The 13,814-nt window shown below is 49.2% G+C and overlaps 1 protein-coding gene across 1 annotated transcript in view; it reads left to right on the forward strand.

Moving 5' to 3' along the window:
- The first annotated feature begins 6,675 nt into the window (after positions 1–6,675).
- NDC1 (NDC1 transmembrane nucleoporin) overlaps positions 6,676–13,814 on the forward strand; it is a 56,791-nt gene continuing 49,652 nt past the window's right edge. Inside the window, exons 1-3 of the mRNA XM_044674801.1 lie at positions 6,676–6,860; positions 9,122–9,285; positions 10,605–10,685. Coding sequence (XP_044530736.1) covers positions 6,830–6,860; positions 9,122–9,285; positions 10,605–10,685 — 276 coding nt within the window. The 5' untranslated portion in view covers positions 6,676–6,829. The remainder of the gene's footprint in view (positions 6,861–9,121; positions 9,286–10,604; positions 10,686–13,814) is intronic.

A 13,814-nucleotide genomic window follows, 5' to 3' on the forward strand; every position in this document is an offset into this window, starting at 1 on the left:
ATTCTTGGTCTCCCTATCCTGGCTGATCTTATCTCTCCTTCAACCCAGTATGCATACCCACAACCATTTAGGTTATATTTTAACATCCCTGGTGCCCCATTTTTTTTACAGTTTCAAGCCATTCTTGACTGGTCCTAACCTTTGTCTGTAGAAGTGCCCTTCCTACTTGAACGGCTCAGTCTGTTTCCCTTTAGTGTCTCTGTCTCAAACCTGAGTCCCAGTCTGGGTTCCCCAGACTGCAGCTGCCTGCCTAGAATACCTCATCCTCTACCTTGCAATTCTTTATACCTCTGTTTTTATATTTCCTAAACTCAGTCATTCCCTTACTTCTCCTACCACCTCAATCTACCAACTTCACCATTGTACCTTTGTTATCTACTTACTGCCTTAGGGATCCACAAACCCCTATCCACAGTGCCTTATCCCTATTTACACTACCGTTAGTCCCTTACCTGCCTTATCCCCTATTGCAACCTTACCTTGCCTTAATCTCCCTATTACCTCTAGCCTATTCCCTTATTACAACCACTTTATTAATTACTAGCTTAATCCCCTTATAACACCTCCCATCTTGACACTATCTACTCTGCTACCCAACTGCCCTTAGTTTTAAGCTTTAATGAATTTTCAACTATATTAAGACTTCTGGTAGGCCCTCTCTCATGTCTCCTTGTCTTGTCTTGTGTCTCTATCAGAATATGAGCCCTTTTCAAATAGGAATTGTTTCATTCATTGTACTTGCAGAGCCAATGCCTGGTACATAGGAGGCAACAATAAATGCTCATTGGTTGATTGAATAGAAAAAGGGGGGATTTGAAAGCTCTTATGTATGTGTAATGGCTTGGGTCAGGGAAATGATTGTAGAGAGATGGGAATATCTTTGGTTCTTTCCTTTCCCTCACCTGACATAGCTGTCAATGGCCAAGGGGTTGCTGCCACAGAGTAGGTGACAGTGGGCCCAAAGACTGTAGACAAAGAGAGGGATGAAGAAAGGCTCTCTTTGGGTTTCTAGCTGGCACAGTGAACCTGGTCAGCAGAATTAGATACAACAGCTGCTAAAGTAGGTAGTACATATAACTAATTATCTAACAAATGCCTACATGTCCACCTACCTGCCTACGTAGGGGTTGTGCTGAAAAAAAAAAGAGTTGTCTTTACTGTTTTTGGAATCCTCTATCCAGATTAAACTGGTAATTCTAGAAGGTTCCCCTATCCCTTTTGGTAGGGTTAGGGAGGAAATAGAAACTGCACAAATATTAAGACTCCAAGGGGAAGATGCTGACCTTTGCTACCATGGCTGGAGAGGATAGATGGATGGTTCTTGGTTCTCAAGCCAAACAATGCTTCTCTTTGGAAATACTAGATCTAAATCTGATGCCTCTGGACATCTAGGCCTGCTTTGAGTTGGACAGTGTGCCTGATTTTCTAAAGAGAAGAAAAATGAGATAGACTATCACAGAAGCACAAGATTTGAAGCATAGGATTTGAGAGTTGGAAGAGACCTCAGCAGTCAACATGCCTTGTCAAACATACCCAAAAGGATCTCTGGTAAGTGGTCTAGACTTCTCGAAGACTGCCAAGGAGGGACAATCCAATCTGTAATTTGAAATGATTCTAATTATCAGGAAGTTTTCCTAATTTTCAGCCTAAATCAACTTCCTTGAAACTTTTTCCATTGTTCTTGGTTCTGCTCTCTGGAGTCAAATGTGAATTCCTCCTTTTCTTTTTCTTTCTTTCTTTCTTTTTTTTTTTTTTTAGGCAATGGGGGTCAAGTGATTTGCCCAGGGTCACATAGCTGGGAAGTGTCTGAGGCCAGATTTGAACCTAGGACCTCCTGTCTCTAGGCCTGGCTCTCCATCCACTGAGCTACCCAGCTGCCCCCAAATTCCTCCTTTTCAAAGTAAACTTCCAGAAATTTGAAGATGGCTCTCATGTCTACTCGGAGTCTTCTCTTCTCCAGGTTAATCAGGGCAAGATCCTTCAATGATCCATACATTGAGACGCATTCCTGGCTCTTCCCTATCTTAGCCACACTCTTCCAAATGCAAAATTGGAGTCAGGAAGGCCTGAGTTCTACTCTGGCCTCACCCTAGCAGTGTAACCCTGGGCCAGTCACTTAACCTGTCTCAATTTCCCCAACTATAAAATGGGGTAATAATAGCACCTACTTTGCAGGGTATTATGAGGATCAAATGAAATATTTTAAAGTGCTTAGCACAATTACTGGTATACAGTAGGCTATTAATAAATGCTTAATCCCTTCCCCTTCTCTCTTCTGACACTGTCCCTATATGCCTTGCAGGGCTTCATCCTCCCCTGGACAATTGCAGTAGTGGTTGGCAGGTCTTTCTGCCTCAAGTCTCTCCCATTCCCAGTCCATACTCTACTTGGCTATCAAATTAATTTTCTGAAATTTGACCATGTCATCTATCCCCTATTCAAGAAACTGCAGTGGCTCCCTAAGGCCTCCAGGATCAAATACAAAATGCATTCAAAGTCCTTCTTTATCCAACCCCCTCCTACCTTTGTAGGCTTTTTTTTTTTTTTTTTTAATTAAACCCTTACCTTCTATCTTAGAATCAACACTGTGTATTAGTTTCAAGGCAGAAAAGTGGTAAGGGCTGGGCAATGGGGGTTAAGTGACTTGCCCAGGGTCACACAGGCTAGTACATGTCTGAGGCCAGATTTGAAAGATAAAAAAAAAAAAGTGTTACTTTATCTCTTAAAATTGATATTAAATACTGGTTCCAAGGCAGAAAAGTGGTAAAGGGTAAGCAATGGGGGTTAAAGTGACTTGCTGAAGGCCACACAGCTAGAAACTGTCTGGGGCCAGATTAAAACCCCAAACCTCTTGTCTCTAGGCCTGGCTCTCAACCCACTGAGCCACCCAGTTGCCCCTCCTTTTCCATTCTTCTTATACCTCACTCCCTGCCATGTGTCATTGGCTTCCTGGAAGATCCTTGAACAAAACTCTCTGTGTCTCAACTCTGGACATTCTCTCTGGTTGTCTCCCATGTTTGGAATGCTCTGCTTTCTCATCTCTACCTTCCTGCTTGGCTGGCTTCCTTCTTGTCTGAGCTAAAATTCTCCAGGAAGCTCTTCCCTCATCCCCCTTAATTCTAGAGGTTTATCTCTCTGGGTAAATGCCAAGGTACAAATATACCCCGTTTGCTCAAAGCTGTTTACATGCTATCTCCCCAAGAACACTATGAGCTCTTTCAGGGAAGGGACTGTCTTTTTATCCCTATTACTTAGTACATACAGTGCCTACCAAATAGAATAGACAATTAATAAATGCTTATTGACTAAGCCCATGACTCCCAAGTTCCCTGTTTCTACTGAGGACACCAATATCCTTCCAGTGCCCAGATTCCTAACTTTCCAGAGGAAGAAACTTGAGGTCCAGGAGCTGCACTACTTGTCCAAGATAATGGCAGAACTGAGACAAACCCCTGGATATGTTCACAATATGTAAATATGGCACCATCAAATATTGAGGGCAAAAACCAGTGGGCTCTCTTCATGTTGGAGCTGAACAGTGCTTCAGACATAGCTTGACTATACATGAAACTTAGAGGTTTCTGCAGGGATCTCTGGCCTTAAGGGATTTGATGGTTTTGTGGTTGGGGGCTTGAGCTGGACTCTGTGAATGGGTATTTTAAAAGATGTCTATATTCATTATCACTGACTTCCTTTGTAGTCCTGTACATCTTATTTTATGCATTTAAAAACCATGATTTCCACCAGGGCTTTATAAGCTGAGCCCAGACTGACTGCCCAAGGGTCCAGGATACAAAAAAGACAAAGACCTCTTCTCCCAAGCCACATGTGGTAAATGCCTCCAAATTAGAACCTCAGCCAGCAAAGTCCATATCTACTGATTCTCCTTTCTCCAGCTGTGTTCTCTGCTGTGGCCTGAGATGTGCCTTGATGACTGGAATAGTTTCCAAAGATAGGATCTGAGGTTTGGGGAGGGCATTCTGTGTCTAGAGAAGGCCCTGAGCAAAGATTTTGGGGGGGGGAGGGGAACTTGGGACACATTTGGGGAAATGCGAATAGCCTTATTTGACTGGAGAGCTGGAGTAGGAGGGTGACAGGGAAGGGAACAGGCATTTCAGTCAGTTCCAGACAACCCTGGGAGGCAAATGGCTATTATTACCCCAGTTTGCAGATAAGGAAAATGAGGCAGTGATTTATTTGCCCAGAATCCTACAAGTGACAGGAAGTATCTGTGACCAGTCTGGTTTAGCACAATGGTCAAAGTCCAGGCTTCATTCTGGACTTTCTTTTTTGTGCAGTGGGAGTCAGCCTAGGTGGTGGTGGGGGGTAAGACAGGAGTAGAGATAATGGAATAGTTTTGGGGGGGACATCCTATGCTTTGCTTTGGTGGTGCAATGGATAAAGCCAAAAAAAAAAATTCAAATTCTGCCTCAGATGCTTGATTAAGCTGGACAAGTCATTGCCTCAGTTTCCTCTCCTGTAAAACAAAGGTGATCATAATCGTACAGGGCTATTGTGAAGATGTCTAATGAGTGCCTTGCAAAGGCTGGCTGTTAGGTGGCTATCTCACTCGTCTTTGCTTAGTTGGCCCGGGATGCCTTCACATCCTGGTGGGGAGGAGTGAGGCAGCAAAAGCTCGGCAGTAGGAGATCGAAACGTAAACCCGTGCTGCGGGATACCTTGAGGTTCATCTCGGCCAAACGGTACGTGGCCGATGGGGATACTGAGGCTCAAGGTCACATTGGCACGACTGGACCCTGGCAAGGTGAAGATTCAACGCATTCGGGGGCCCGGATCTGAATGGCGTGACTTCTGGAATCGCGGGGAAGTCATGAACCGTCGTGGGGGCACGTTTTCCCTTTTGGTCAAATAGATGGGGTGGGACCAGGGGTGTCTCTGAGGCTCCTTACAGCCCAAGGGGAACAGGCGGCATTCAAAGCCCACTCCTTGCTCCGAAAACCCTCCGCTCCACCTTCTTCGCCCCTTTCAAGCCCAGGCGGGGCCTACGGAGGGGCGGAGGCGGAGGGCGTCCCCAGTCTTGCCCCTCCCAGTCTCTTTAAGAGATCGAGCTGGGTTCGGATCCCGGTCTTTGTAGTAGTTCCGCAGTCGGCCGGATCTTCCTTTGCTTGCGGAAGTGGAGTTCCGGCTCGCCTGCGGGGCGGGGCGGGGCGGGGCGGGGCGGGGCAAGAGGAGGAGATCGCCCCGAGAGCTCCAGTCTCTTTAAGGCGCCGGTCTTCTGAAGGGCGGGACAGGAGGGCGTCTCCCGCCGCCCAATCCCCCGAATCTTCGTAGGCCGGGGCTCCTATCTCTTTAAGAGGCCGGGTCTTCCGAGAGGCGGGGCTAGAAGGCCTTGCCCAGTCCCCAGGATCCTCCTGGGCCGAGGTTCCTTTCTCTTTTAAGATGCCGGGCCTCGGAAGGGGCGGGGAAAGAGGTCCCCAACTTTCCCAGGCCTACGCAGAGCTCCGCGGGCCAGAACTTCTATCTCTTTAAGAGAGCGAAGGGTGCGGTGGCGGCAGAGTGGAGTACGACGGCCCCAGCCCTTGCCCCGCCCCGCGCCACGCTGCGTGAGCCGAGGAAGAGGCGGAGCCAGAGTAGACCAGGCCGAAGATTCCCCCACCCCGCTCAGGGTCCCCCGCCCCCCTACCCCGCCTCGTCCCGTCCCGCCGGAGGCCGAGCTGGCGCAGGTGAGAGGGGGTCCGCCCCGCCCCCAAGCCCCCTGCTGCCAGGCCTTTCCTCTCTGCGCTTCCCGGGGCCTTGAATGCCGCGACCACTTTCCCATCTCTCTCTCTCTCTCCCTCAGTCTTTCCCTTGAGGGGTCAGCTGAGGCTTGGGCTTGGGGGTGGGCCTAAGGACTACGCGGTCCAGAAGTGGGATGCGAGACTGGTTTCCAATCCCTGTCCTGCCTTCGGGCCCCAGGGCAGGTCAGTTTCCCCATCTGTAAGAAAAAGAGGGTTGACCTAGACTCTAGACTAGAGGCCGTAACCTTCTGGCGCACCACGCACTTCCCCCCCTCACTTTTCCCTGGATTTAGGATGAAGCTCGCGGAGCTCCTCCTCCGTCTTGTCTCATTTAGGGTTACCCAGGAAAGCAGTAACATAGTAATGCAGTTTGCTGTGGTCCGCCTCTCCTGGTTGACTCAGTGGCCCCCAGCTTGGACAGCCCGGCCCGCACTGCTCTTGCTGCTGCTCTTCCCCCCTCCACCTCCCTCCCTTTTAGGAGCTGTGAGCCGGCTTAGCCTTGGGCCCTGGATGGGGCCCGTCTGTCCTCCCTGGGCGTGTCTCCCCCTGGTGGCCAGAGGCCGTCATTGCTTTCATATTTGCCCTAGAGCTTAGCAGGGGGCTCCTTGGCTCCTTCCCTCTCCTCGCTCTTCCTTCTGGTAGTAGGTGTTGAAGGGGGAGGGCCAGGGCATCAGGGGGAGCTGATCCCTTCGGACCCCACTTTACAGGCCGGCCTTGGGGTTCTCTGACTCTGCTGGGAGATAGGAAGAATGTAGGCCAGGAGGTCAGGCTGTGAGTCTCTGGGGCACCCCGTGGCCGCCTTCTCCAGGGCTCTGCCTTACAAAGGGCCTGGGCACTCCCCCAGCTGAAATGGAGCTGGCTTGGGGCCTGGCCCAGGAGCAGCCCTTAGATAAAGGCAGGTGATGGCCTCGCTGAGCCTCTGTTCCTTCTCCAGGTAAATGGGGCCCGGGCCTTCTGAACTTCCAGGGTTTCCCCAAATGCCAGCCATTCTCCTCGGAGGTCTCCGATTTTCTGACCCATTTTCCGTTTTCTTCCCTCTAGACCACCCTGGGCTGCTCCTTTCAGTGACTCGGCTGGACGCTACCGGATGAATGGCAACTGTGGATGACCTAAAATTTGAAGGTAAGGCCTTCCCCTGGCCTTGTGCTTAACAGCCCTGCTTCCTCTGTTCCCCTTTAGGGAGTCCCTGCTGGCTGCAGCTGCTTCCTAGGAGGGAGGCTGGCCACGGGAGTGACCTGGTCCCCGCCTTCTAGAGAGAACTGCTGAACAGCCGGGCAGGGGAGATGAGGCCCGGAGAGCAATGGAGGGAAGAGTGCTCCTCCCAGTGACAAATGGACAAGCAAGCATTTCCCAGGAGAGGTCCCGGCGTCCAGCCGCTTCATGTTACAGAGGATTGTGCATTCTGATGGGGAGCTCAAAGGGGCTTCATTATATATGCAGGCTTTTGTGGTTTATAGTTTTTTAATTTAAAACTTTTTTTAGTTTTTAAAAAATATAGCAAAATTTAAATATTGAAATTTTAAATAAAAAATTAAATTAAACACTTTTCTGATAAAGTGTTTTATCAAAGGAAGATAATTAACTCAGAAGCTGTTGATGAGGAAATAACCCACGGAGTAGGGGGGAGCTCCAGACCCTCATTTCTGTTTTCTGGTCATCTGGGTTCACAGCCCTGGGAGGAGGAAGGGATTAACCTTCCCTCTTCCCTCTCACTTGACCCCCTTGGCCAATCAGTTCCCAAGACTTGCCTGTTCCTTATCAGTTTGGTTCAGTGCTTAGAGCCCCATCATTTCCCCTTAAGGCTCAGTTCTTGTGCCACTTCCCATAAGGAGCCTCTCCTAAGCCCCCCACCCTGCTCCCAAATTCTCCTAGTTTATGAACATTTTCTCTTTGTGTTTTGGTGGGCAGTCGTGGCCCCCCTTTTAGAATGGAAACTCCCTGAAGGCAGCCCTGATTGGTTTGTGTCTGCCCAATTGATTTTAATTGTTAATATGTCCTCCAAAAAGTTAGTTTGTATTTACTTTGACTAGATTCCTGTGGCCATGTGGTTTTCTCCCCCAAATCCCCTGCCCCAGAGTATAAGCCTTTTGAGGGCAGACATGGCTGGATTTTGCGATTGCTGGCCAAGGGTCTAGCACATAGTAGGGGCTGAGTCAATGTTGGTCCAGTTGGAAGAAATGAATTTTGGTGGAGGAAATGGCAGGAAGCCTTTCTCCAGCCTTCTCCAGTTTTCCTCTTATTGTACTGTGTGCTCTGTCTCTCTGTCTCTCTGCATTATTTCCTCGGGGTCTCCCCACAGGGCTGACATTGCTTTGGGCAGGAAGGGTTGCGGAGCAACTTAGGAATATTATCTCATGGGCAGGGTGGTGGTGAGTGTTATTATCCTCATCTTACAGATAAGGAAATCGAGGCAGAGACTGAGTGACTTGTCCAGAGTCACACAGCTAGGAAGTGTCTGAGGTTGAGTTTGAACTCAGGTTTTCCCGACTCCAGGCCCAGCACCTAACCCCTGCACCACCTCACTGGCTTTCCCATGGCTTGCCCAGCCCAGGAAACCATCCATGGTCTGCCATATGTGGAATGCCGTCTCCAGAACCTCAGCTGGGTCTCTGAGCATCCTCAGCTCTCTCTCGGGCCCAGCTTCTGATCTCTGCCCATAGGAATCATGCCCTGCTTCTCTGAGTGTCAGTGCCCTCCTCCTCCCTCTGTGGGCCCTCTATGTCCTTAGCCGTGGGCCTGTCATAAGACTGCAAGCTTGAAGGCGGGAACCCTTTTCTTTTTGTAGCTGCTCAGGGCATTGAGCCTCCAAGGCCCTCAATCTGTCACCTTCTGGATGCCAGCTGTGCCTGGGCCCAGCCTATGCCTGGGAAGCTGTTACTGTTGATGGCTTCTCCTCTCCTTCTGCCCTTTCCCTAGGTGAAGGAAATTAGCCAAGCTTCCCCAGTGCCTGAGCATCCTGGGTGAATGCAGAAGGTTGTTAGACCTGCAGAGCTACTTATAAACAGTGTTCCCTCCCCTCCTGCACTTCTGTGCTCCCCTGGCATCCAGCTGACATTTCTCAGCTTGTGTGGCTAGGAAGTACCTGCTGGGCCCCAGGTGTCCTGGCTCCTAGCCCAGCTCTGGGCCGGCCTCCCCACCTCCCCTCCATCACAGCCCAAGATGATGATCCAGGACGTGGAGGGCAGGGGCCAGCATACGGCTTGGTCTGCAACTCTGTCCCCCATTACCCAGGGCTCTTTGCAGGGGCCTTTTTCTGACAGCCTGAGCTCTGAATTAGCTGGTTCCTGGGTCTTTGCCCCTTACTCTGGGGCATCTTTTGGGGGATTCCAAGTCCAGAGGTTACATGCCCCCCTTTCTCTCTTGGGGTTCTCATTTATCTGCAGAATTTGGCGATTCAGCCAACCTGTTGCCAGTGCCTGGTGATGACACCACTGTGACCATTGAGGATCCTAGCCAGAAGCCACCAGCCCCGAGAGGCCTCCCAAGAGGCTCCGGGAGGGAGGAGGATGAAGAACTCCTGGGCCACAGTGACTCTGATAAAACAGAGGTAAAAAAGGCTTCCCTTTAGGCAGTGATGGGGAGAGGGGGGGAGAATGGGCAGCATTTTGGGAAAATCCTTCATGAAAGCAAGGCCAAGGGGCAGCGAGGGGATAGAGCACCAGGCTTGGAGTTGGGAGGACCTGGGTTCAAATAGGACCTCACATACTTAGCTGTGTGACCTTGGGCAAGTCACTTAACCCCTATTGCCTTAGCCCTCTTACCTCTCTCTTGTCTTAGAATTGATGCTATGATAGACGATAAGGGCTTAAAAAAAAAGAAAGAAAGAAAGTGAGGCCATACTCCTTCACCATGTTTGTCCCTGACAATTAGCATTTAAATTGGAAGATTTTGTATGTTTTTGTTTTTAAAACCCTTCCCTTCCCTCCTAGAATCCGTCCTGGGTCCTGGGTACTGTTGCCCCTCGCTATTTGGTGGTTCACTTATCGTGGCTTCACTGTATCGCAGATTTATAAAAAAAAAAATATATATATATATATATCTAATTCTGTATTGTGGAGTTACACTTATTGCGGCACACTATTGGCTGATGGAATGAAAGGCAACCCACCCCAGCGCTATGTTCTGTATCCTGGGCACTGATTGGCTCTGTGACTGCAGGTTAAGAAGAGAGTGGGAAGGTTTATAAAGCCTTAAAAGATATATAATAAAATAAATATATCGCCGCTACTTCACAGATTTTCACCTATCGCGGGGGTCCCTGGAATGTAACTCCTACCATAGGTGAGGGATCGCTGGATTGGCTCCAAGGCAGAAGAGCCAGAAGGGCCAGGGAACGGGGGTTAAGTGATATGCTCAGGTCACATAGCTGGGAAGTGTCTGAGGCCAAATTTGAACCCAGGACCTCCCGCGTCAAGGCCTGGCTCTACATCCACTGAGCCTCTTAGTTGCCCCGTTGGAGTTTTTAAAATATAGAATTATACTTACTGTAGGAGCTATTGAGTCCAGCCTGTTCCTGAATAGGAATTCCCTTTTCAGTGGCCCTAAGAACGGGCTGACCTTTGGTCATAAAAGAGGAGTGGATTCAAGGAGAGGGCTTCACCCACTTTAGTAAGGTGGAGGCTATCTCAGAGCAGACCTGGCCCAGTCTGCCCGACACCCAGCCCAGGGCCTGGCCCCTTGTTAGCCCTAGAGAAAGGCTGGCAGAACGGGTGCAATGGGATTCATGCTAAGAGAGCCGTGGGGAGAGGGGAAGGCTTGCCCAGTGCGGGCCGCTATTTCTTCCCGTCTGGATGATTCAGCAAACACGATGTAAGGGGCCCGGCCCCAAGTGGGCATTCATGGGGTGTGCCTGTCTCTCCCTGGCAGCTCCTGGCAGGACAGAAGAAAAGCTCCCCGTTCTGGACATTTGAATACTACCAGACATTCTTCGATGTGGACACCTACCAGGTTTGTGCCCTGGCCTCAACTCTCATGTGTGTCTGTGTGGCTGTGTCTGTGGCTGTGTTAGGAGAATGGCCCAGCCAGTGTCTCTGTGGGCACGGGAAGGGGTCAGGAGAGAGCTCTTGGGAGCAGCATACTGTCTGAAGAGAGGGAAAAACCATTTCCAAATTTCGGATGAGCGAGTGCTTGCCTGCGCTGGGCCCCTGGACCCTTTGATCGTCAGTCTGGTGAAGCCCAGGGACCCTTCTCGGAGGAATGTTTGTAAATCATTGAAGGAAAATGCCAAGTTTCGGTTAGAAGGCAGTGAAAGTAACGGTGCCATTTTCCCCCCACCAGCTTCACAGACTCCCCGAACTCTTTCCTTAGACCTCTTGGGGGTTTGTGAACTCCTGATTTAGACTTTACTGGAATCGGACCCTGCGCACACATGGTTCCCACTCATCATGCGACTGTGGCCAGCCTTGTCCAAGGTTCCAATGCTTCCTCTCTAACTTGGGGGAAATGATATGTTACCGATGACCTCTCAGGGTTGTTCTGTGCCACCGGTGGCCCAAGAGGCTGCTTCTGTGGCCTGGATTCTGTCTGGCGGATCTCTTGTCCCTTCACTCCTTTTGTCCTCACTCTGAGTTCTCCTGAGAGAGGCTTAGAGGGAGGAAGATCTGAGTTCAAATCCTGCCTCAGACTCCTCCTAGCTGTGTGCTTCTAGCCTTAATCTTGAAGTCTCAGTTCTCTATCTATAAAATGAGGGTAATAAGTATCTATCTCTCAGGATTCTTGGGAGGATAAAATGAAAATGAGATATTTGTAGGGTGCTTTGCAAACCACAATGTATTCATATAAATGTTAGTTCTCATTGTCATGGTAGTCATTATCATGGTCAAGAACCTTTGTATTTTTTTACTACTCCTACTACTTGCCATGTTTCTATATATTCCTTCAAGATAACAGCATATAGGGGGCAGGTGTGTGGCTCAATGGATTGAGAGCCAAGACTAGAGACCGGAGGTCCTGGATTCAAATCTGGCTTTAGACACTTCCCAGCTGTGTGACCCTGGGCAAGTCACTTAACTGTCAGTGCCTAGCTTTTCCCACTCTTCTGCCTTTGAACCAATATATAATATTGATTCTAAAATGGAAGGTAAGGGTTAAAAAAAAAAAAAGATAACAGCATATAACAGGCATACACTAGACTATTTTTTCCCTCTCTCTTTCCATAAAATTGCCCCAAACACACAAACATAAATAGTGGTCAGTAGCCAGTAAATAGCCACTACCTGGCAAGCCATCTGTGCCCCTTTGGTCCCTGTTCAGTTCTTGGAGTCCCTGTGGAAGGGAGGTGGAAGTTGGAGCAAGCCTTCCCAGAGGCCCTTTTTCACCCCCCTACAGAACCCCACAAGCCTCTGCCCCAAAAGCCTGGGGTCCAGGACCTGCCACCACTGGCTCCTCTCTCCACAGTTATCCTTTTTGGACCGAGAAGTTATGCCACTGCCCCTTGGGGGCTGGGCCAAGATCAAAGAAACTTGCTTCTTGGGCTACCTCTCAAGAGCATGAGTCCACTGAAATGTATTCTGTTAGCAACTCCTAACAGGCAGTTCCAGGTCTTTCTTTCTTCTGCTGCTCCCTGGATCTTTCTGGAAAACGGTGAGAGAGTTCACTGTGTATTTGGAAGCTCCTTTTTATAGGCCCAGAACAAAGGAATGATTCTGACTGACAGTAATCCAAGAAATGAGATTCATTCCAGACCCAGACAATGGCCTCCCGCCTTGTTAGCCTATCAGATTGGTCAGAAAAGTTTTGGGGGAACCTGGCTCATACATGGAGGGGTCCGCCTTGTTTTTCTTCTTTTTTGGCTCATTATGCTCCTAGCCTGAAGCCCTGAATGAAATCACTTGACACTAAGGATTGTCTCATGATAGTCTAACTAAAAGGGGAGTGGGGGGAGTAGATCTAGACACAAACCACTGAGCAGCCACAATCTGAGATCTCTCAAGGAGAACTCTTGAGTAGGAGCAAAAGGAGCAAAGAGGCAGGAGATTCCCTCAGCGTAGTGTTGGTCATGTATAGGACAGCAGTTTTTTTCCTTCTCACAAAAGAAATGCTAAAAACATAGAAGACTCACAAGTGCACGCTGACAAAGACTTTAACAAGCACTAGGAACTTATAACTATTGTTATGGTTCAGCTCTCCAAACATGAAGCATTTTGGATCTCTGTGGAGATGTGGCTTTCCACTGGAGCAGGGGTCGGCAACGTATGGCTCTTTCTGCAGGAGCCATAAAGTCCATTTTTTTTTTCAGGCGCTGTTACAGGAGCTGCACTGTGAGCACTGTACGGCTCTCACGAAATTACATCTTAAAAAATGTGGCGTTTATGGCTCTCACGGCCAAAAAGGTTGCCGACCCCTGCACTGGAGGTACACAAGGTCCAGATCTGGCAAGACAAGCCTTCTCCTCGTGGGCTTCTCCTCATGTTAGTGGTCATGAAGCAGTGTAGTCCCTGTAGAAGACACCTCCTAGAAATCGGCAAAAGCTGATGAGAGATCCAGGAGTTCTTGATCCCTCAGGCTCATAGAGTTGCCCTGAGGCTGGAAATGATTGTTTCAGGATCACTTTAATTGCCCAGTCTCAGGACAGAAACAAAGCAGAAAAGGCAACTAGGGCTTAGAGATCCAGTGTTCTGTTCACCTAAGCTATCACATTCATAGGCTTCCATGTATGAACAGTTTGTCATTTTTCTTGGGTAGGAGAGGGAGCTCTCCCTCACCCTTAGTAGAAATCCAGAGAGAGGCTCCAAGTCCTGACCCACTCAGCCAATAGGAAGCGGGAGCATTCTCTGAAGGGTGGCATCACTCCCTTTAAAGTCAACTTATTGGACTATTCTGTGACTGAGTGGCCAGTCTTTTTTTTTTTTTTCAAACATTTATTAATATTCATTTTTAACATGGTTACATGATTCATGCTCCTCCTTTCCCCTTTGCCCCCCGCACTCCCCCCACCCATGGCCGACACACATTTCCACTGGTTTTGTCATGTGTCCTTGATCAAGACCAGTTTCCAAATTGTTGATAGTTGCATTGGTGTGGTAGTTTCGAGTCCACACCCTCAATCATGTCCACCCCGGCCCATGCGTTCAAGCA

The sequence above is a fragment of the Gracilinanus agilis genome, chromosome 4, assembly GCF_016433145.1.
Source record: "Gracilinanus agilis isolate LMUSP501 chromosome 4, AgileGrace, whole genome shotgun sequence".
Classification (NCBI taxonomy): domain Eukaryota; kingdom Metazoa; phylum Chordata; class Mammalia; order Didelphimorphia; family Didelphidae; genus Gracilinanus; species Gracilinanus agilis.